The following is a 24,142-nucleotide window of genomic DNA, read 5'->3' on the forward strand; positions in this document are numbered from 1 at the left end:
TCTCTATGGGGGTTTTTTGTATTTTAATTTATTTTGTAAAATATTTCCCAATTATATTTAAATCTGATTACAGTGCCTGGGCGTGTTGTGGAGCCACCATGTTTTATACTTCTGATTTAGTCCTTAAGTCCCAGGGAGCTACTTGAGGTACAGGGAATTGACCAGGGTCCCACAGCCAATAATTGTCAGAGGTGGGATGTGACCTCAGGTCTTCCCGGCCCCAACTCCAACACCATGCCACCTCTTTTCCTCTTCTGAGGTTCCTATCAGGGGAACTGAGTCAGGAAGAGGTTTCTGATCTCTTACCTTTGCCAAAGGAGGCGGCTATTCCATTCATAAAGTGGGTGAAAGGCTTGTTAGGGGAGCCCGGGAGATCCAAAGACACCACAGAGTTACCGCTCAACAGATCAATCTTGCCCGCCTGCTGTCGAAACTTCTCCAGCTCCCTAGACAGGAGGTTGAACTGCTCACTTTGTGTCCGACATTTCTCTTCCAGTTCTCGAACCTTGGACTGCGCGACAGGGGCATGGAGATAGGGTCAGTGGGGAGGCAGGCCCCCAGAGTGGGCTGGTATGGCAGGAGACTGGCTCCTGGCTTGTAGAGTGAAGAAAGGGAAGAGTGGGTGAAAGAAATCCGGGATGTGTGGGGCCCACACAGACTGCTAGCTGAGTCACTGGCCCAGTGCCATCCCGTATTAACGTATAAAATCAGAGGTGCCCAACTGTCTGGCAAGCACTAGGAAGATGCTGCTCAGGATTTCTGGGCAGCTTGAGTCTTTGGGGAGTGGGAGGAAGCAGCCTCTGTCTCTGGAAGCTTGATTTGAAGGCATTAGCCTGGGATGTGGGAGGAATTGGGTGGTGCAGCTCACTGGCTATCAGTCTGAGGCCTGACATTGCTAGAAGTCCCTAAAAAAGTAGCCTTTTTGATCTTGGTCTGTCTCCAATGGGGCAGGTCTACAATGTGGAGGGTCCCAATAGCCCTTGTATGGGGTAGGATATGTGCCTATGGTGTGTCTCCTGGGAGAATGTGACCTCCCAGAGAGTCAGGGTCCTTTCATTCTTTGTATTTGCACCCCTCAGTGCTTATGAGAGTGCCTGGAACAGAGCAGGTGCGTAATGCTTATTGATCAATTGTTCTGGTGAGCACATGACAAGGACAACTCATAGGTAGGGGCTTTACTTTGGACAAAATTAGGAAGGACAAGTTCAATCAATCGACCCATCAATAAGCATTTATTGAGCACCTACTATGTACCAGACAGTGTACTAGATGCTGGAGATATAGACAAAGACAAAAGAATTCCTGCCTTCAAAGAGCTTACTTACATTTTAAGGGGTGGGGGTGGAGATGACATATGCTTAACATATATACATTTAAAATATATACCAACACATACAAAATAAATACATACAGAGTCTAACGGCTGGGAAGTGGGGGTGGGGAGGAAGACTCAAGGAAGGCCTCATGTAACTGGTGGTGTTTGAGCTGAACTTTGAAGAAAAGCTTGTGAAGACTTCAGCCTTACCGTTCAACCTCCTCTTTTCCCCCAGTCCCTTCTTGCTCCCTCCTGTCCACCCCTGGCCCAACAAAGCACTAGATAGAGCTCAGAACGAAAGGGTGTAAGTCATGGTGTGCTCCCTCCCAGGGTCCTTAGCATCTTCACCTCTCACTGTGATACGTGAGACTGTGAAAGTCCCTTGGAAGACCAGCTAGGTGAGCTTGAGCAATCTTGCCTTCACATTTCTGAGCCTCTTTTTCTTCATCTGATAAATGGAGATAAAAACAGCCCTGCCCACCCTATCCTACTGTATGGGTCAGGGTAGAAAAAGCTTGGGTTTGAGCTTCACCCATAATACCCGACATCCTAAAAGTCTTAGTGCTATTTAAAGCATTAATAACTAAAATAGTTATTAAATAGCTATTTAGGGGAGGGGAGGAATGGGAATAAGCACCTATGTAGAACTTACTATGTGCCGGAAAGTAAGCTAAGCCCTTTTTACCAATATCTCATTTGATCTTCACAAGAATCCTGTGAAACAGGTGTTGTTATTCTCCCCATTTTAGTCAAGGAAACTAAAGGAAACAGAGGTTAAGTGACTTGCCCAAGGTCACACAAGATTTTTTAACTCATGTCTTCTTCATTCAAACAAATTAATTAATCAATTAATGCTATAAATTGATAAATAAATGAATTAGTGAATTCCCTGACTGGTTCAAACTTTTTAAAAAATTATTTATTCATTTTTATCCATTTAATTATTTCTTCCTGACTTGAGGTCCAGCATTCATTCCACTGTACCACATAATTAACTAATTAGGTGATCTTAGGCAAGCGTCTTTATATTTCCGACAGTGAGTTTCTTCATCTGATCAATGAGCATAATAACATTTGTCTGCCCTAGCCTGCCCTGTCCTGTCAGGTTGTTTCAAAAATCAAATGAGCTGATCTATGGAAGGGAGATTTCTGAACTATAGGATGCTATTATGCACCTTTAAAGATTATTAATAACAATCACCATTTGTAATTCACTCCACAAATAATTCACATTTATAAAATGCTTTCATGTCTGCAGAGCACATTACAGGCATCGTTTCATTATATCTTCATTAAAACCTTGACAGGAAGGTGCTAAGATTATTCCCATTTTACAGATGAGGAATTAAACATTGATTAAGTTCCTAATGTGCACAGAGCCTCGTACTAGGGACCAAAGGAGACAGAACATTTAAATAATATCATTCTCTGACCTTATGGAATTTATAGTCTAGCACAGATAACCATAGAATAAAATATTTTGTTCTTATTCAAAAGATTTCAGGAAGAATGGATCCTTTCTGTGGGGGGTAAGGGGGAGCATGACCAATTCCCTTGAAATCATATACTACATAGACAATCACTAATAAGTGTCTGAGGCCAGATTTGAATTCTGGTCTTCCCGGCTCCAGGCCCAGCATTCTACCCACTGTAACAAATACTTAATCCAAGACCTGCCCAGTCCCACATCATTTTATCACAGGGTCTCAGAATGGGAAGAGATCTTAGGAGCTATTTAATCCAACCCATCCCTAAACAAGAATCCCATCTACAATAGGCTTTGCTTGACGACCTTCAGGGACAGCAACCCGCTACCTCCTATATACTGAACTGATTTGGACTCTTTGCCTTATGGAGCATCCTTGGGCAAAGCCAACGCTTGATAGGAACTCTGCACTCCAGCCTGATTCAAAGTTCTGGTATTTTAAAATGACGGTCAATCTTCCTCCCTCCCCCACAGGCAGGGAGCCTGCCGATTTCCCTGGTATAGAATGAAGCCCTATTTGTTTCTGTGAACACAGCTTTCTAAAAATAAGCCTAATGAATTCCAAACCTATAATTAATCTCTTCAATTCATAAAACATCAGTAAGTTTATTCCTGCTTAAAAAAAAAAAAACCTGAATGGATTAGGCTGGTGATTTATCCTTCCATGGAGAGAGCAATCAACACCTGAAACCCAGGGGCTGCTAAGAATGTCCTTCCAGGTAGATTACCTTTTCCTTACTTGGCCTCTTTATATCTACCTGAGTTCAATCCTCCCCAAATCCTTCCTGACTTTACCCTGACTCTGTTTCTTCTTAGAATTCCCTGGTACCATTCACATGTAGGTCACAAATCACAGAATCACACAATCTCAGGGTTGACAATGTGGCCCAACCCACATTCCAAAAAGAACCCCCACCACAATAAATCCAACAGGAGATCAATCTAGCCAGTGCTTGAAGACCTCTGTTGAGGGAGAGCCCCCTAGCTCCTGAGGTAGTCCTTAATCCAAGGTTACAATGCAAAAGGCAACTCCCAAATAGTTTTCCAATGAAGGAGAGACAGTGTAGTACAGTAGACTTGGATATGGTTCTGATGTTAGCTCAGCCACCACCTTTGTAATCTTGGCTGAGTCTGTTTCATTTTCCCGATCTGAAGGGGCTAGGTTAAATGATCTCTAAAGTTCTTTTTAGCTCAAAAACCTAAGATTCTAGATGCTTAAAAGGTAAGACTTATGGATCCCTTTCCCAAGTCTTTATAGAGTCAAGGCCAGAGACTTGGACATAAGAGAATGGGAGGAGTTTTCTCATTGTTGACACTCCTAGGAAGGAAAGACAGTAGCCTAAGTCAGTGTGAAATTATGACAACATGGACATTCTTGGAATGAGAGCTTAATCCAATTCCCTCATTTTACCAACAAGGAAACTAAGGCATAGGGAAGTTAACACTGGGGTTACAAAGGTAATCATATCTGTCATAACAAAACAGGACCTGAATCTAGGTTCTCTAGGAGCAAGTTGTCTAGGCCCTTACAGGACCCATCTTCACCCCAACTATGACACAGCACCTTTTCCAATGTTGATGGCATTTCTACCAACCAAAGTTAGACCTAGGGATATACAGGGCAGAAGACAGGCTGAGAAGGGATTCATTCTGACTATTCTTTGTCACATTTCTAATCAGTTTTCAATAGGCTGATTGACCTCAAAATGCCAAATTCTGTAAAATACTGAATAGTCAAGGGGCAGGGCTGTTAAATGAATCTAACTAGGGCTAACTGCCTAAGACTAGGTGTAAGTTATACCATAACAGTTTGTCCTCCTGTGGCCTGTGCTAGAGGGGCATCTAAGCAGCACTGGCTATATTCTTATCCCTGGCGTGTGGGGTTTGGACAAATGGCCTAAGATGGCCTTCTCCCACTGAAGAAAAGGAATATTTAATGTGGAGCTCATCTGCCTAGACCTTCTCAGGTGTAAGTTGGTCTTGACTAAGTGTCCATGAGCCCAACTTAGATCTCATTTAGGGAATTCAGATATTTTTTATCGATGACTTATAGAGGGATGCAGAAAGCATGTGCACCAAATTTGCAGAAGACACAAAAGTGAGGAGGAAAGGATAACTAAACACACTGAATGATAGAATCCAGAAAGATCTCAACAACCTAAAACAATGGACCAGATCTAATAAGTTGGAATTGAATAGGGAATTTAAATGTGAATTTAAAGACAAAAAAATTTTTTACAAATACAAAATGGTGGCATAGTCTTACCAAAGCTCCTCTAAAAAAATCCATGGAGGGGGTTGGGGGGAGGAAGGATCTAGTGAACTCCAAATAAAAGGTAAATTGCATGATATAGACCACATTTGACACGTTTTAATAGGGACAACATAATCCAGTATTTGGCCAAAAAAATCAATTTTTTGGGGGGGGAGGCAGAGCAATGGGGGTTAAGTGACTTGCCCAGGGTCACACAGCTAGTAAGTGTCAAGTGTCTGAGACTGGATTTGAACTCAGGTCCTCCTGAAACCAGGGTGGGTGCTTTATCTACTGCGCCACCAAGCTACCCCCCCTGTAACGATTGGAATAACGCCACCTGCTGGATACTTACTGTAGAGGAGTTCTGCCCATGAAGGGAAGGTCTTTGAGGGCAAGACCAGGAGTCAGGAAGTGACGCGGGCTAGTGGGAGGAGGAAGGAAGAGACTGGCGCTCAGTCTCGCTCTTTTTCCTGAGGACGCTGGCGGAGAAGGGAGCTAGAAATGTGCTCTCCCTTTAATAGATAGGAATCTAGGCCTTTCTCTCTCTTTACCAAATTCTTATTCTCCTTAATAAATGCTTAAAAGTCTAACTCTTGCTAAAGCTTATAATTTATTGGCGACCACTCATTAGATATTTTAGACAGACTAGCTAGAATTTTAGCCCTTAACAGATGGCGCCCCCCCAATCAATTGTATAGGAGATGGAGGGAGGAATGGTGCATATCTATTCAATGATTCATATGAAAATAATCTGGAGGTTTTAGTATACTACAAGCCCAATATGAATCAAGAGCATGACCCTGCAACCAAAAAGGCTAAGGTGATATTAGGCTTTATTAGGAAAAAAAAAAGATCTAGGACAATGGGTTGACCCTTTTGTGGTCAACCTTAGTCAGATCATATTTGGAGCAGTGTGCTCACATCTGGGGACTGCATTTTAGGGAAAATATGGACAAAATGGAATATCCAGGATGGGGAAAGGATCCAAGTTCAAGTCATTTGGAGAAGCTGTGGATATTTACCTTGGAGAAGAGTACACAAGATAGTTAGGTTTGGGGATTAGAAGGGTTGGTATGTGAAGGAGCGATGACTTGTTCCATTTGGTACCAAGAGGACAGAAGTAGGACTTGGAATAAGTTACCTGGAGGTAGATTTTGGTTACACAGGCAGGAAATTTTTCTTACTGAGCTATTCCCAAATGGACATGGTAGTTTTCCTATTGCTGAAGGTTTTTAAGGGAAGCCTGAGAGCTGTTTATCAGGGATGATTTAGAAGGGTTTCTGTGTTAAAAAGTTGTCAGTGGTTCCGGGCTCTTCTTCTGTTTTCTAGTCTTATATCATCCCACTTCGTGCACTATGTTTCAGCCAAACTAGATAACCTTGCCTGCTCAACATAGGCGTATGTTCATGGGCTAAGGTGTGTCCAAGAAAGCCGGCACACCCTGGGTCAATCATTACCATTGGTCCTTGTCCTCAGGGTGCATACTCTAGGAGTGTCTATGCTTCAGAATATAACCTGTGCTCTCTCATATCCATATCTTCACTCACATGGTGCCCTGAGCCTTCATCTATTGAATCCCAATCCGTTCTTTTAAACCCAAGTGCCTCCTCCTCCTTGAAGGCCTCCCAGAATTCACAGATTAGCAATGACCTCCCCACTTATAGTACACATACTTCTTTTTTTGCACCTCTCTAATACATTTATCAAGTAATATTTGTTCCTTAGTTTTTTAATAGACTATGAGGTCCTTGAGGGCAGAGAATATCTTATCTAAACCTTCCATCTCTCTCAGAAACAAGCACAGGGTTTTCTGCTCACAGTGGGTACTCAACAATGTTTGCCAAATTTGATTCAACACATGTTCATTAAATGCCTACTATGTGAAAGATGTTTGGAAGTATAGCATGGTGGCTAGAGTGTTGGCCCTGCCTCCGGCACTTGCTAATTTTGTGACTGACTCTGGGCAACTTACTTAACTTCTATGAGCCTCAGTTTCTTCCTTTGCAAAATAAAGATGATAATAATAGCACCCATTTCACCAGATTTTTGTGAAGATCGAATGGCACAACATAAAAGGCTAGTTATCACCATCACCACCATCATCATCCCGGCTCTGTAGCCCTGGACAAATCCTTTAACCTCTCAGTACCTGTGCACCTCTCTAAAACCTAAGTTGCAAAAACACCCAACCTAACAGTCTACACTAGTTCCCTTGGCCAGTGAAATCACAAGTCTTGACCAAAAAAAGACAAAACGTGAGGCATATTGTTGGGTATGAATAAATGAACTTTCAGGAACAGTCAACTCCTTCTTAGGCAAGGGGAAATGGGGCACCTGAGGAAGCTTGCTAAATATTTTCTGGGCACACTGGCATAATTTTTTTAAAGCCCCATCTTCAACATCTACTCTCCCTCTCTCTTTCCCTAGGCATCACCATCATAGAAGAGAGGGTGAAGGGATCTGAGTGTTTCACTTTCCCCTCTGCCCACCACCAGGGAGCTCCTCTTCCACTGAGCCCTGACCCATAAGAGAGGGATCAATGAACATACAGATTGGTTTTTGTGCCTCGAGCAGTCACATGCTATCATCAATGCAGATCTGGAAGAAACCTCAGAGGCTAACTAGTCTAATGACTTCAATTTACAGATGAAACCAAGACCCAGGGAGGTTTTAAGTGACTTGTTCAAAGTCATACATATAGAAAGTATCAGAGGAACCCAGGTCAGAAGATCATATATTTAGAGACAGAAGGAATCTTAGAGTCTAGCAGTCTGACACCCCCCTTACTTTATACTTGAGGAAACAGTCCCAGAGAGTTAGTGATATGCCCAAGTAGTGTCAGAGAAGAGACCTGAACCCACCAAATCCATTGTCCTTGCTACTGTAACACTTCCCACTGTCCAGTACTATCTGGGGAGGAAGAGGGGTGCTAACCACTCACAGAGGGAATCCTTGGCATGGGAGCTTAGGGTCTTCCAAATCAGTGGGTAGGATCACTGAGTTTTCATTTTTGACTTTTGTTGTCCCAGAATGAAAATCTCAACTGTTTCCAGCCCAGAGGACACTTGGATAAACGATGCTCCAGGATGTAGCTGAGCTGGAAAGGAATAAAGCACTGGTCCCTACTAGTAGAGCAAAACTATGTGTCACTGAGCCTTCTGCTTCCTCCCTTCTTGCAAACCATGTTATTCTGCACCAGGCTGGTTTATTTGCACATCAATATTTATTTTGTGCATTCAGAGGTTTGTCATTTCCCTGGTTCAGCTCCTCCGATAGGTGGGGTGGGGACCATGACTCTGCATTAACCCTCTGCTGCATTTATAAATCACTGTTTACACTTATCTCCTCATTCGGAGCCACCTGCATCTTTGAAAGGAGCCCAGAAGCCCAGCTCGGAATCTGCTCAGAGCCGGCAGGCAGCGGGGGCAGCGGGTGGCAGCATCACCGTCATCAGGCAAATGAGCTATAATTGGAACCAACAGCAGAAACTTGCAAATGGGGATGTGGGTATTTATAAAGATGAGTAAAACAAAATGCAAAAACATGATTTCGAAGATTCCTTGACTTGGCTTTTTATTTGTCAAACTAACTAGGTTTCTCTAACACAGGAAGACTCAAGCATTAAACTCTGTGGAGACACATATATCTCTGTGTCTGGATACAGACAGATACATGAACTGAATAGTTACTAAAATCTGAACATTTAACTATGTCAGCAATGCAGAACGCCGATTAATAAATTCATGGCATTAGTGAAGCCATTAATTAGGGTTAATTAGCAAATCCATTAATTGGTGGCTCAGGAGTAGTCTTTTGTTAGGGTCCTGTTTCTAATTCGATGACAACCTTAAACATTTCTTTTATTTAATTTATTCCATTAGACAGACTATGAGTTCCTTGAGAGCAGGGACAGGTTTTTGTTTTGTTTTGTTTTGAACCTTTCTTTTTATCCTTAGCACTTAGCACAATGGCTGGCACATAGTTGTTTCTCAATAAATCTTAGTTGACTGACTTCGAACTACAGTCCTCTGCTTTCATTGGTCATTGGTAACAGTTAGGGAATGAAAACACGTCTGAAGTTAAAAAGGCATGTGCGTTTCTGTTAGAGTTGCAGGCCAACATCTTTAGCTGGGTTGAGTCATTAACCAATTCACGAATTAATCCATGAACTTTTCAAACTGGAATGAGCCCTGAATACCATCTAGTCACAATATTACAGGATCAAAAGGTCATAGACCATAGAAAGAACCTTGGTGGCTATCTAAGTCTATTTTATGGATGTGGAAACTGAGGCCTTGCTACTGTACAACCTGATGATTTCACAGACGAAGAAACTAAGTCCCAGAAAGGGGAAGTAATTTGGCCAAGGCTGCACGGAAAACTGGTTGGTGGCAGGGCCGGGACAAGAACCCAGGTCTTGTGATTCCTATTTCCTGGGCTCTACGTACCTCACCATTGCAATAGCCTCTAATGATTACTGAATTAATACCATTTCAGTCGTAGAAGGCTTCATTTGATCTAAATACCTGTGAAAAGCTACTAAAGTCATTTCCACAGGAACCTGAAATTGAATCTCATACTTCTTGCCTTCTTCAGAAGACACTGGGGAAGGATCAGTCACTATATGTTTTTTTCATATAATTCCTGTCATTTATTTCACAAATATTTATTATTAAGTCTACTATGTGCAAGAGAACAGGGATATATAGAAACAATGAAACTACCCTTTTCCTCAAGAAGCTTATACCCTATTAGGGCAAACAACATGTACACAGAAGTCAGGACAAAGTCCACATAGAAGTATAAAGTCATTTTTGGGAGGGTGAAAAACTATTAATTGGGGAGATCAGGAAAGGCCTCACATAGGGCATGATACCTTAGCTGAGCATTTAAGTTAAAAAATAAAGGGGGCGGGGCAGCTAGATGGCGCAGTGGTTAAAGCACCGGCCCTGGATTCAGGAGTACCTGAGTTCAAATCTGGCCTCAGACACTTGACACTTATTAGCTGTGTGACCCTGGGCAAGTCACTTAACCCCCATTGCCTAAAAAAAAGATAATTAATAAATAAATAAATAAAGGGGGCAGCTAGATGGCACAGTGGATAAAGCACTGACCCTGGATTCAGGAGTACCTGAGTTCAAATCTGGCCTCAGACACTTGACACTTACTAGCTGTGTGACCCTGGGCAAGTCACTTAACCCCCATTGCCTAAAAAAAAATAATAAAATAAATAAATAAATAAAGGGGGCAGCTAGGTGGCACAGTGGATAAAGCACTGGCCCTGGATTCAGGAGGACCTAAGTTCAAATCCGGCCTCAGACACTTGACACTTACTAGCTGTGTGACCCTGGGCAAGTCACTTAACCCTCACTCCCCAGTAAATAAATAAACAAATGAATGAATGAACACACAAATGAATGAATGAATGGTCATCCCAACAGAACAGAACTCATACATATGCTAATGATTCATCCCTAAAGATATTAACCTTAACCATAACAGACAAACATACATCTCTGTCTATATATATGAATGTATGCATCATCTGTATACCTACCTGTATCTGTATCTTCTCTCTCCCTCTCCCCTCCCTCCATCTCTCCCTCTTTCTCTTTCTTTCTCTCTCAATCTTTCAATCTCTCAATCTTTCTGTCTCTGTCTCTCTCTGTGTGTCTCTTTCTCTCTCTCTCTCTCTGTCAATAAGCAAGATGTCATAGTGAACAAAGAGCTGGCCTCAAATCCAAGATATCCTGGGTTCAAGATCTACCTCTAATATATATTGTCTGTGTGACTCTAGCCAAGTTATTTAAATTTTCATTTAATTTTAGGTGCCCAGGGAGGTATCAGGGAGGGTGGAGGGGAGGGAGAGAATTTGGATATCAAATGTTTTCAACATTTGTTTTTATAAGACTTTTAGTTCCAAATTTTTCTCTTTCCCCCCTCCTGGATATCAACATTTTAAAAAATGAATGTCCAGGTCGGGGGGGGGGGAGCCTATATGTATGTCCAACAAAGATTCTTTTTTTTTTTTTAGTGAGGCAATTGGGGTTAAGTGACTTGCCCAGGGTCACACAGCTAGTAAGTGTTAAGTGTCTGAGGCCGGATTTGAACTCAGGTCCTCCTGAATCCAGGGCCGGTGCTCTATCCACTGCACCACCTTAGCTGCCCCCCAACAAAGATTCTTAAACTTGAGGTCTATGAACTTGAATGGAGGGAAAATGGCACCTTCATTTTCACTAACATTGAACTGAAATGTAGCATTTCTTTAGGTGATTTAAAAACATTATACTGAGAAGAATGCCCCCAGGGCAGTCCATCACCCAGAAGTGGACAAGATGATGAACAGCTGTTAAAAAGAGCAGTGACTTTCCAGTTGGAGGAAATACTAGCTCTGCTGCTCATGAGCTGTGTGACCCTGGGCAAGTCAGTGAGTCTCACTCATATGTGATAATAGAAGCAATAACACTTACGGGGGACCTTGGGCCGGAAGGTATAAAGGACAAGGTCCAATCTCCTCATTTTACAGATGGAGAAACTATGACCTCGTCAAGTGATTTGTCCAGCGTCATCCAGGTAGTTAGTGTCAGAGCTAAGAGTTGAATCCAGCTCCTCAGATTCCAAATCTACCACGTTTTCAGCTATATCACACTTCTCAGACCTTAGAGCTCTTCGAGACTGTGACTTGTGTTTAACAGGTAAGGAGACTGAGGTCCATAATGGCCAAGCGACTTAGTCACAGTAATCTAGGTAAGTCGAACAGTTAGTCCTCTGAATCCTTGTCCAGAGTTCTCTTCACTGGGCCCAGATGGATTAGGGCTAGGCTTGGGGAAGGGGTAGTATTAGTGATGGTGGTACTTAGTAGTGGGGAAGTTATGTGTGACTCTCTGCTTAAGGCCACTGAGGTCCAAAGTGAGATGCCTGACTTCCTTAAGGGATCAGATGGAGGCGGGTTGTTTTGTCACAACTACCTTGTTAAACAGCAGCAGAAAAGACACACAGAGCATGTGACCAATAGACTGAAAACCCCTTGTGGGCAGGGACAACTTCGTGTTTGTATTTTCTTTTTTTAGTGAGGCAATTGGGGTTAAGTGACTTGCCCAGGGTCACACAGCTAGTAAGTGTTGTGTCTGAGGCCAGATTTGAACCCAGGTACTCCTGACTCCAGGGCCAGTGCTCTATCCACTGCTCCACCTAGCTGCCCCGTATTTTCATCCCTGGTACTTTGCACAGTGTCTGGTACTTATTAATTGCCGATTGATTGATGGCATCCTAAATTCCAGGCAGCTCTGAACACCAGTTAACCCTGAGCTCCCAAATTCCAAAAAAATACCTTTCTCTACTACAGGAAGACTCCATTGGAGATGGAGTGACTTTGACCACCTTAATTGCTGGTCTCTCTGATGAAGACAGAGCCAAAACCACAATTTCTCTTTGATCCCTAACTTAGGCCCTGGATGAACTGACTCAAAATCTTCAGGCCACATGGACTTCCCAGCTGGCCTTTACCTTCACTATTCTCTGTCTCTTCAAGTAGATTAGGATTTTACAGACAAAGTTATGTTTTCTTTCATTTTTCTTTTAAAAAAAAAAAGAAACTGCTACAAAGCCCAATGCTAAAGTCCCTCCTCCAATGGGAGGCTTACATCCTAGACAGAAAGCTAGGTTGACCACCTCTGACCCTCATCAGTCTTTTGTATTAAACTGGCAATCTAGGATTTCTCTCTCAAAAGTAGATTCTGAACCTTTGCCTTTGCCCCTTCCCCATCCCCCCAAATTTTCAACCAAGATTCCTACTTCCCAATATTGTCTTTCCCAGGGCTAGGCAAGAACCATCCCTGAGACACTGAAGAACTTTCATGGAAGCACTAAATTAATAATGATAGCTAACATTTATAAAGTACTTTAAGGTTTATGAAGCACATTGCCTATTTGGAATGAATCCTTATTTCTTCCAACTGCCTCTTCATCCCAGTAGCCTGACTATTGACATTTGAACTAAAAACAGAACTGAGAATAATTTCTATGCAGATCACCTCCAAATCTATGTATTTAGTCAATTTGCCTCTACCAAGATTTGGTCCCACATGGCTAACTGCCTGTTAGACATTTCAGTCTGGATATCCCAAAGGCATCTCAGATTCAACTTGTCTAAAAAGGAGCTCATTGAATTTTCCCAAACCCTTCTCTCCTTTAAGCTTCTTTCTGTCTGTTGAGGGGGCCAGCATTTTTCCAGTTTCCCTGGCTTGACAGTCATCCCCCTAATAGAATGTAAGCTATTTGAAAGTAATGAGTAGGTCTTTCCTTCCTTCCTTCCTTCCTTCCTTCCTTCCTTCCTTCCTTCCTTCCTTCCTTCCTTCCTTCCTTCCTTCCTTCCTTCCTTCCTTCCCCCTCCTTCCTTTTCCTTTCCTATCCTTTCCTTCCTTTCTCCTCTCCTTTCTTTCCTTCTTTCTAAATTTATTTCCCTACCACCTATAACACTGACTGAAACACAAGAGATATTTCTTGAATGCTTTTTGATCAAAGAATCAAGTGATAGAATGCAAACTCCTTGAGTGCAGGTTTATCTAGTCCTTGTATCCCTAGGATAAGAGATCCTGCTTGAGATATTGATTATTTCATTTTTTGTCTTTGTATCCCTGGTCCTGGCACATAGGAGGTGCTGAATTTATGCTTATTGATTAATTGGTCTTAAGATCTTCCCTCTCCCTATCCTCCAAATTAAATCATGCCAATCCTTGTCAATTCTACCTCCTCAATCTCTGTCACATGCAGCCCCTTTTTTCTTCTCACAAAGCCTGGTTCAGACTCATCACTTGTCACTTGGATCACTGGGATTGACCCTTAGTTGGGCTGCCTGGCTCCAGTCTTTCCCATCTCCAGTTTACCCTACACCCAGCTATGAAGCCAAAAGCATAGATCTGACCATGCTATTCCCATATTGAAAAAAAATGTAACTTCCTATTAGCTCTCCAAAAAATAAAAATAAAAATAACCTTCAGCCTGTCAAGTAAAACCATCCAAAAATGGGCTCCCACTACATTTCCATCTTATTTTTTATTTAAACTCTAGGTCCCAAATCAGCCCAAGGTTTCATTCCCAAGCCCTATTTTATTGATCTAAACCAGGGCTTCTTAGCCTTTCTTTGTGTCATGGGTCCCTTTGGCAATCTGGGGAAGCCAATGAATTGTGTCTGTTGCCTAAATTCCAAAAGAAGGAAATGCAAAGTTTCATTTAGCAGTAAGTGAAAACAAAGATGGAATTTCCTCCAATCCATGTTCATGAATCCCCTGAAACCTACGATCAAACCCTTTGGAGCTCTGTGGACCCTGCTTAAGAATATACTCCCTCAGGAATCACCATTCCCAGAATTTCAACAAGCCTTCTGCATGGATGACTCTGAAACCCGTTTCTTCAGTTCTTTCTCCCAAGGTTTTGCTCTGCATTTCCAGTTGCCTGCCGTTCAATCTTATTTCATAAGTCTCCCCTTCAAACATTCTGCTTTCCAGTCAAGCTGATCTCCTGGCTCTTCCCAGGCCATATATAACACCCCATATTCTAGCTCTGAAGCCTTTGCACAGGCTGTACCCTATGTCCAGAATCCTGTTACTTCCTACCTCCACCTTGTAGAATCCCTAGTTTCCTAAAGTACAGTTAATTGCTACCTCCTCCTCTTTCTGGATCCCTCCAGCTCTTAGTTGCTCTCTCCTTAACATTATTTCATACATATTTATATGTGTCCATGTATCTTCACTCCACCCTACCTTCCACCACCACCCCACTCTGCACCCAGACCCAGATCCAGCAAGGAACTTTTTTGGTTTGTCTCTGTGCTTGGAGCACAGTAGGATAGGATAGGGACTGGACCTATAAATTGTGTTGGTACAGGGAAATCCAGGTGAGTAAACTCTCTCTACTAAAGCAGTTCTATACTCTTTCTTTACTTTTCTTTATATATATATATATACTTTTTTTTTCTATAATCTTAGCCCTGACAAGTTAAGTGAATTGCCTAAGGTCAGAGAGGCAGCATATTACCACTGCTAGTTTTACTACTACTATTACTACTGCTGCTGCTGCTCCTACTACTATTACTACTCCTAATACCACCACCACCACCACCCACCACTACCACTGCCACCACCATCAGTACTACCATCACCATCATCATTACTACTACTACCACTCCCATCATCACTATTACTACCACCACCACCATCAGTACTATTACCATTACTACTACTACTACTACCACCACCACCACCACTACCACACCATCACCACTATTACTACTAAGTACCACCATCACTAATACTACCATTATTACTACCACCACCACTAACCACCATCACTAATACTACTACTACCACCACTACTACCATCACCACCACTATTACCACCATCACTATTACTACCACTACTACTATTACTACCACCACTACTACTGCTACTACTACCACCACTGATAATAATAATCATAATTACTAGCATTTATATAGCATTTTAAGATTTACAGAGTGCTTCGAAAATATTACCTAATTTTATCATATATCAGAGATGAGAGCTGAACCCAGATCTCCCTGACTCCAAGATCAACTATCTACTATACCATACTGTCTTTCTGCACATAGTAGACATTTAATAAATGTTTATTGAAGAGAACAGTTTTAAACATCTTTTGATTTAAAAATCAGGTGATTTGCTTTATTGAGGGCTATCAGGTAACCATATAACCAAAATCAAGAGTGATCATCTATCAAGGAAGGATTGAGAAGCTTATATGCCTACCTGTGGCTTTATATGCTTGCCTACACCACCAAACTGAAACTCAAAATATTTTTAGACCAAGACCAAACATGATCTGATTTTTTGCTTCCCCCAATCCTTCACTGACTTTGGGCCACCTCTATAGGCATAAACAATCATCATGGCATTGGAAATATACAGACATCGGGGTGGGGGGGGTGGGGGGGGGTCCTAGGGAATTCTAGACAAGAAAATGCCAGAAAGCAGAGGGCTTTTATCCCAAACTCTCTAAGGAGCCCTCCCATTTCAAAGCTTGCCCCAGTTGTCAATTGTCAGGCTTTTGGAAACTCCAATATCTCTTCTGGGAGAAGGGAAGTAATGGACTGTACTAGGTCACTGGCAAGGTTGGAGTCCTCTTCCAGACTAAAATTTGGCTCCTGATGGGATGAAAACATTGTCACTGGAGTGAGGTAATCTAGTTTCCCCCATGCTCTGGGGTTCAAGGAAATAGGCAGATGCCTATAAAATAAAATGCTCCACAGGCTTCACTTACTGAAAGGGGCTTAGGAGGCAACAGGGACAAAAATTGTTCAGGGGAAGGGTGTGAATTCCGATGGACTCCATTCTCGGATCCCTACCCTTGCCCAATCTGTATCTGCGTCACATAGAGATCACTGGGGATGTAAAGAATCCCCTTAGCTCTGGGGCAGGGGTGAAGGTACCCATCTTCTCTCTTCCTGGGTCATTTGAATTGAGAGGACATTTCCAGAGCCTGAAAGTTACAACCTGGACATCAAAGTCAAACTATGTTCACTGGGCCTGCTCAGGGAGTAAGGCTGATAATACTTGGTTATCTAGGGCTTATTATTCATAGAGCCATAGATCTTGAGCTTGAAGGGATCCTGGAGGTCATGTAGTTCAATGTCTTTACTTTACAGATGAAGAAACAGAGGCTCAGAAGTAATTTACTCAAGGTCACACAATTAGTCAGTAGCAGAGCCAAGATTTGGCCAAATCTTCTTCTCTCTAAATTGAGTACCATTTCCTCTGCTCCATAGCTGCCTCCCATGTTCATGCAGGAGTTAGGACCCCTTTCCCACTGGGAGACAGGCAGAGAGGTAGCCCAGAACGGAAGCCTAGTGACCTGCTATTTGGGTAATCACACTGATCTGTGCATAAGGCCTTCTGAGCAGACCCAGGTCATAGTGTAAGGGGAGGCACTCAGGGCAAGCACACACCAGGTTTGAGGACAAATTACGCTCCAAAATACCTGCATGCTGTCCAAGGTGGTCTGGAGCAAAGCAAAATCCCGACAAGACACAATAACAGAAAGATGAGATAAGGAAATGAAAAAAAAAAAAACAAAAATTCTCAACACATCTGGATCCCTTCTCCCCTTCCCCTCCCTCTTTCCCATGTTTCAAAAACAAAATAAAGACAGTGATCAGGTATAAAAGCATGCACTGGATGACACAAACAAAAAAAAATTAACCCTGGCACTGTGCCTCAATCTCAGCAAGCAGATTTCAACCGATACAAAATTTCAAACAAACAGGCCCCGGCACAGCTGGGAAAAGCAACAGTGAGTTTCCATCTCTAAGATTATTGCAGATGGAGGCTGCCTGATACAAGGCAGGGGGTGGGGCAGCATTCAGGCAAGAGGATCCCGGTGATTTTTCAGGGAGATAAATGGCCATTTGGAGGGCTCCTTATTTCCCCAGGTGTTGCTCCAGCCCCTAATCCCCCTTATAATTCATCATGGGCTTCCTGCTAGGGATTCATTATCTAATAAGTGCTTAAAAATCAATTTTAATATGTAGTAGAGGAATGAGGAAATCTGTTCCTGGGGGAGAAATAGACTTGGAAAGGCAACCTAAGAGCTATGTTTTCATTAATGTCTTCAGTGCTCCCTGGGGCTGAAGGGAAGGGTCCCTCTGGGAAGTCACAGCTGTAGAAAGGGCCTGGAGATTGGAGATAGGGAGGACAGGTCCCCCTTGGCCTTTCTTAATGGAATAAGGCAGCAGGGGAGTGTGGGCTTATGGCAAAGATCACTGAATTCTGGGAGTCTAGATCTTTGATGAATTTATGTATGATGGCAGAGCATTGAGGGTATGACCTTTGTCTTAAGCAGGTGAGAATCCTCCTGCTCATTATGACTCATTCATTATGGATGAAGGAGCAGTGGGGATGGGGGGGGGGATGCTGCAGGTGTCCTGCCTTGCTCCATCCTGGGCCTTGGAAACCGAAATGTGGTCAAAGGAGAGAATATAACCCAAAGAAAGAGCTTGAACATCTGGAAAGAAAACTCATCAAAATGTTCTCCAAATGGTGGGGATGTATTTATTATCAGAAAACAAAAGCCATGGATCTATGTTTTTAAGAAGTTCCCAAAGAGCAGGTTTCAGGCCTATTTAGTTGACTTTGGGTGGAGCCATAGGTAGGTGTTTAGGAAATAGATAATCACAAAATTTCAGAGCTGGAAGGGACTTAGGGGGTCTTCTAGTTCAGCCCATATCTCCCAAAGAATCCCCACTCCAAGAATTAGTGGTTAACTTGTGGTTAACCTGTTATCAAGACATGCCTCCCTTCCTCAGCCTGGGTCCTTGTTTTGCAGGTGGAGAACCAACAAAGCATAGTGGCCAAAGAGCCAGTCTAGGACTCAGGAAGCCCAGGTGTCAGGTCTGGGGACACCTGCTGACTGTGTGACCCTGGATGAGTTACTCAAACTCTCAGTGCCCCCTAGTAATCTTCTAAGACTAGAAATTTTAGAGGAGGTGCCAATCTGTCTTGGTAGAAGGACTTTTTTCACCTGTGAATATTCTCCACTAACAAAATCACAGGTCCAGTCAAAAAGATCTATCTGCATGTCTGTCTATCTGTCTATCTATCAATCAATCCATCTTTCTATCATCTATCTATCTATCTATCTATCTATCTATCTATCTATCTATCCATCCATCTATCTATCTATCTATCTACCTATCTGTCTATCATCTATCCATCTACCCATCTATTTATATCTATCTACCTATCAGTCTATCTCTTCATCTATATCTAATCTGTCTATCATCTATCCATCCATCTATCTATCTATCTATCTACCTATCTGTCTATCATCTATCCATCTACCCATCTATTTATATCTATCTACCTATCAGTCTATCTCTTCATCTATATCTAATCTGTCTATCATCTATCCATCCATCTATCTATCAATCTATCTATCCAGCTATCTATCTCTACCTATCAATCTATCTGTCTGTCCATCTGTCTATCTATCTATCTCTCCCTATCTATCAGTATATCTATCTATCCATCCATCCATCCATCTATCTATCCATCTCTACCTATAAGTCTCTCTCTCTCTCTCTCTCTCTCTCTCTCTCTCTCTCCCCCTCTACCTATCTATCTATCTATCTATCCATCCGTCCATCCATCTATCCATCTCTACCTATAAGTCTATCTCTCTCTCTCTCTATCTCTACCTAGCTATCTATCCATCCATCCATCCAGCTATCATCTATCCAGCTATCTCTCTACCTACCTATCTATCCATCTATCTATCTGTATCTATCTATCTATATCTTAGTGAGTGAGAAAAGATTGTTTTCCTTTCCACTAACTATATGCAGCTTTTATATGGGAGAACTCAGAATGATCTCTTGGAATCTCTTGATTGGTCTTCCACTCCTGATCAAATACTGATGGGACCCCTTCCCTAATATCGTAATTGTGGTAGATTAGAATGGTTTGGGCTGCTCATTGTTAACATAAAGACTCGATGAATTGTAGCCTGGGGTCCATTTTTGAAATTCGCGGCTGTCATCCTGTTCCAACTTTGTAACAGTCTTTTCAAGAAAGGATGGCCATGTTTTTGGTCAGAGTTTGGGCAGCATTTACAGAGTGATCCCTTCACTGAGGACATCTCTAGAACTGACTTAAGGGAAAGGCTTTTTGCTCTCTCTCTCCCCCTAGATGAAATCAAAATCGATGGGTGGAAGTCTGGCTTGCCCCCTCTCCCCAGCGATGGGAAAGGGGCTGTAGTATATATGTCATTGGAAACAAGCACCTTGGGTGAGTCCCTTCTATGCACCATTGAGTGACTCCAAAAGAGAGGAGAAGAGAAGCAGGGCTCACACTCACCTCTAGCAGCTGTACTGCTCCTTCATGCTCTTTCTTGGCTTCAACCTGAGCCTTTTGTGAGGGGAAAAAAGAAGAAAGAAAATCAGGTCAATTATTCAATATCACAGGATCCAAGATCTAGGGCTGGAAGACCCCTCAGAGGACATCGACTTCATTTCCCTATTATACAGATGAGATAACTGAGACCCAGAGAGATTGAGTGATTTGCCCAGGGTTGCATAGAGAGTAAAGGTCAGAGGCAGAATTTGAACCTAATTCTTTTGTCTCCACACCTAATGCTCTGTCCTTTGTAACTTTCTGGAAGTGGTTTATTTTAAGGCATAATGCTTTATGTTGTTGTTGTTGTTGTTGAGTCATTTTTCAGTCATGTCTGACTTTTTGTGACTCCATTTAGGGTTTTCTTGGCAAAGATCCTGCTCATTTTACAGATGAAGAAACTGAGGCAACCAGGAGTAAGTGACTTGCCCAGCTTGTCACACAGCTAGCAAGTGTCTGAGGCCAGATTTGAACTTGGGATGATGAGTCTCCATGGTACTCCTATGCACCATGGCGCCACCTAGCTGCCACAATCCTTTATATTAGGGATTTTTTTCATTCTCCACCACAGCCTAGTTGGTTTCAGCTCCATGGAACAAGAAGCCCTTCCCAGGATAAGCTGATTACTTGTAATCTCACCACTTTGCTGCTGACTCAAGTCTTCCATAACATGCCGTTTTCTCCCCAACCCCCAATATCCTTTCCAGCTTCCTTTTATATGCCATCTTCCATTAAATTGTAAGGTCCTAGAGGGCAGACACTGTCTTTTTCTTATTTGTATCCCCATCACTTAGCACAATGCCTGGCACACAGTAGGCACTTAATACATGTTTATTGACTACTACCCTCCCTGGAGACTTTAAGCAAAGGCTGGATGACCTCTTGTCAGGCATGATGCAGGAGGGAGTCATTTTCAGGGGTGGCCTGCCCTCTGACCTCGCTCAGATTCTGGTGCCTCTTTTTCTGCAGATGAGAAAATGGCAGCTCCTACAGCTGAACTGGTGGGCCCAGAGTGGCTGGAGAACATGGACTTGAAAGCAAGTCTGCAGACCCTAACACTAATTCTACTGCACCAAGCTACCTCTTGGCTTTGTTTCCATTTTCCTCAGTTTTGTTTTTTTTTTTTTGTATCACAGCACCTACCAAGATGTTGGTACATTTCCCCAAGACTGATGGCCAGTGCTTTTGTGCTGATTTTATAGCTCTTGGGAGGAATAGGAGAAAGAAGGGGGTACCTGAGAGAGATGAGGGAGATGTCCCTGCTCAGAGAGGATCATGTTGGGACACCATTGAGCACCTGACCCTTGGAAGTCCTTCACCTTTAGAAAGAATTCACGAGCGAGATTGATTTTTACATTGAGGATGCTACATACTTCTCTCTGTGTGACTGGGGGATAATTAGTAATGGATATAGCCAAGAAACTTAATAAATGAAAAGCTAGGCTTGAATTTTGATGTTTCCCTCTTCAGCTTGCAGTATTTGATGAGGAGAATCTCAGCATCTCAGAGCTAGGAGAGACCTCAGAGGCCACTGAGACCAACCCACACCTGAACAAGGCGCCTCCTTCCAGTAGCTTCAACAAGTGGTAATCCAGTCTTGGCTCAGAGACCACCAGTAAAGGGGAGCCCATCATCGTCCCACTAGTGGATGGTTCTCACTGTGACTCATTCTGCCTCTTAGCAACTTCTACTCTTGGTCCATGTGCAAGTCCATCCTAGAATTTGTGAGATGCATTGGACCTTAGCAGCTATACCTTTCTACCATGTCTAACAAGCTTCTGCTCCAAGACTTTTGTGTGGAGGAAGGACAAGGAACACTCTATGCCAAGCCAGCCGTCCCTTCTGGGACTGCTCCTATTTGTAGGAAGTTTGCCCTGACCACAGACCTAAGTCTGCCTCTGACATCTTTTAACATTGCTCCTGGAACAAATGGCACCAAACTGAACGAGTCTCATACTTTTCCCACAGGACAATCGTTAAGATACTTGATGGGGATTATCAATGATAATACATCAAGAGTTTTCTCTTCCCTGGGCAAATATCCCTTAGTTACTTTAACAGATTCTCATACAGCATGGAATGGAAAACCTAGTCAGGAATTCATTATAGCCCCTACTTTCAAGAGCCCTGGTCTAGAGTCAGAGCTGTGATGCTTAGAACCTTGGGGCCTTGATGTATCAGTTCACCTTTCTGAGCCTTGGTTTACTCATCTGTTAAGTAAGGGAGATGGATCAGGTGACCTCTAAAAGATACTAGAATTTTAAAAGGCTAAGACTTTGAAAGAGGTCAGGGCTATCCAGACTGGGTGTCAATGGGTATTCCCCTGCACTATTTTCAGTAATAGAATTAATGACCTTCCCACAAACTTGCCCCTTTATCTTTTATTTTTTTTAGTGAGGCAATTGGGGTTAAGTGACTTGCCCAGGGTCACACAGCTAGTAAGTGTTAAGTGTCTGAGGCCGGATTTGAACTCAGGTACTCCTGAATCCACTGTGCCACCTAGCTGCCCCCCCCCCGCTTTATCTTTTCATCCTCATAGCATGTAGAGCTAGAAGAGACCTCTGAAGTGCTCTCTAGTCCAACCCCCATATTTTACAGATGGAACAGCTGAGGCCCAGGAAAGTGAAATGATTTCCAGGATAATAGGATCATAGATTTAGAGTCAAGAGGGACTTCAAAAGCTGTCTAATCCAACCACCCTCACCTTAGAGATGGAGAAACCCAAGCCCAGGGAAATCAAATGATTTAATATAGAATCAAAGGCCTTGAGTCTATCTAGTGCAGTCCTCTCATTTGACAGATGCAAAATCTGAAACTCAGAAGTGACTTGCCCAAGGTCATCCAGCTAGAAACAGAGTGAGGATTCCAACCCAGCTCCTTTGACTTCAAACCCAGAGCCCACTTCCACAATAAGGGGAATCTCTCTCAACCAGCTTGAATTAGGGCTGCTAGATGGTACAATGGATAGAATATTGGGCCTGGTGTCAGATCAGGAAGACCTGAATTCAAATCCTGACACTTATTAGCTGTGTGACCCTGGGCAAGTCACTTAAACCCATTTGCCTCAGTTTCCTCATCTGTAAAATGAGCTGGAGAAGGAAATGGAGAACCATTGTAGTACCTTTGCTAAGAAAACTCCAAATGGGGTCACAAAGAATTGGACACAACTCAAACAACTGAACAACAATAACAAGAGTTTTGAATTTTGATGCTTCTCTTTCCCTAGCACATCACCCTGTTGGGCAGTTGAGTAACCTCATGGTCCCACCACTTACTTCATTCTGAGTTTATTGGCAGCTGGGGCTCCTACGAGAACCTAGGAAATTAATTACTTCTCTCTTTAAATCGACTTAATAGTTGTTCACAAAAGACGTCAATTTCTCAAAATGGTAGAAAGGAAAAAAATTGGAGAACATATAGAGAAGATATAAATAACAGCTCCAATGATTCAGTGGAGTCAAAGATAATTGTCAATTGGCAAGATTTAAGGGATTTTTTTTAAAAAGCAACAACAACCCCACAAAACAGTAACAGGCAGTTAAAACCCAGCCAAGTTGGCAATAACAACAGTTTCTAAGTTGAGCTGAAAATCGGGAGCTCATTTTAGTAGCTACTTCCAAACAGGAGCATTTTGGCGCAGGGGAGTGAGGGGGGCTCAAAGGAGATGCTTAGAATTTAACAGTCAAAACCACAAGCAGTAAATCAAGGCAAAAGCCTAAAAAGGAAGCACCATGATCCATGGCCCACAGTCCAGTGGCAGCAATTTTGGATATAGCCCTGAGTTTGAATCCCAACTCTGTCACTTACCACCTGTGTGAGTTTGACAAAGGCCGTAACTTCTCAGTTTCCTCATCTATAAAATGAGGGGGTTAGGCTCTGTGGTAAAGTGGGAAGAATACTGGCTTTGAAGCCAAATGAACTGAGTTTGAATCTGACTCTTGTTAGCCGTGTGACTTTGGGCAAGTCATTTGTCAGCTCTGGGTCTCAGTTTCCTTACCTGTTCAATGAAGGGGTGGACTCAATTTTAGTACTATATTAATGATTCTCAGCAGTTCTGGTAAAACTTCTCTCCAGAGGCAACACCAGCCTCTAAAAAGGCTCTGGCTTATTGAGGCATGGAGTTAGACTTCAGGTAAACTGACTTCCTGGAGGTGGTGATCAGCTC

At 42.7% G+C, this 24,142-nt stretch overlaps 1 protein-coding gene across 13 annotated transcripts in view; it reads right to left on the minus strand.

Annotated features, from left to right (window-relative positions):
• Nucleotides 1–24,142, minus strand: part of RIMBP2 (RIMS binding protein 2) — a 522,092-nt gene that overhangs the window by 105,347 nt on the left and 392,603 nt on the right. For 12 of the 13 annotated variants that reach the window (XM_043966745.1, XM_043966763.1, XM_043966824.1 and 9 more), the window contains 2 exons: nt 19,942–19,992; nt 307–511 (listed from right to left, as the gene is read on the minus strand). In XM_043966745.1, the coding sequence (XP_043822680.1) occupies nt 307–511; nt 19,942–19,992 (256 nt within the window). Of the gene's footprint in view, nt 1–306; nt 512–19,941; nt 19,993–24,142 lie in introns of those variants that run through there. The other variant, XM_043966842.1, reaches the window with a different exon arrangement.

Source organism: Dromiciops gliroides, chromosome 1 (assembly GCF_019393635.1).
Source record: "Dromiciops gliroides isolate mDroGli1 chromosome 1, mDroGli1.pri, whole genome shotgun sequence".
Taxonomy (NCBI): Eukaryota; Metazoa; Chordata; class Mammalia; order Microbiotheria; family Microbiotheriidae; genus Dromiciops; species Dromiciops gliroides.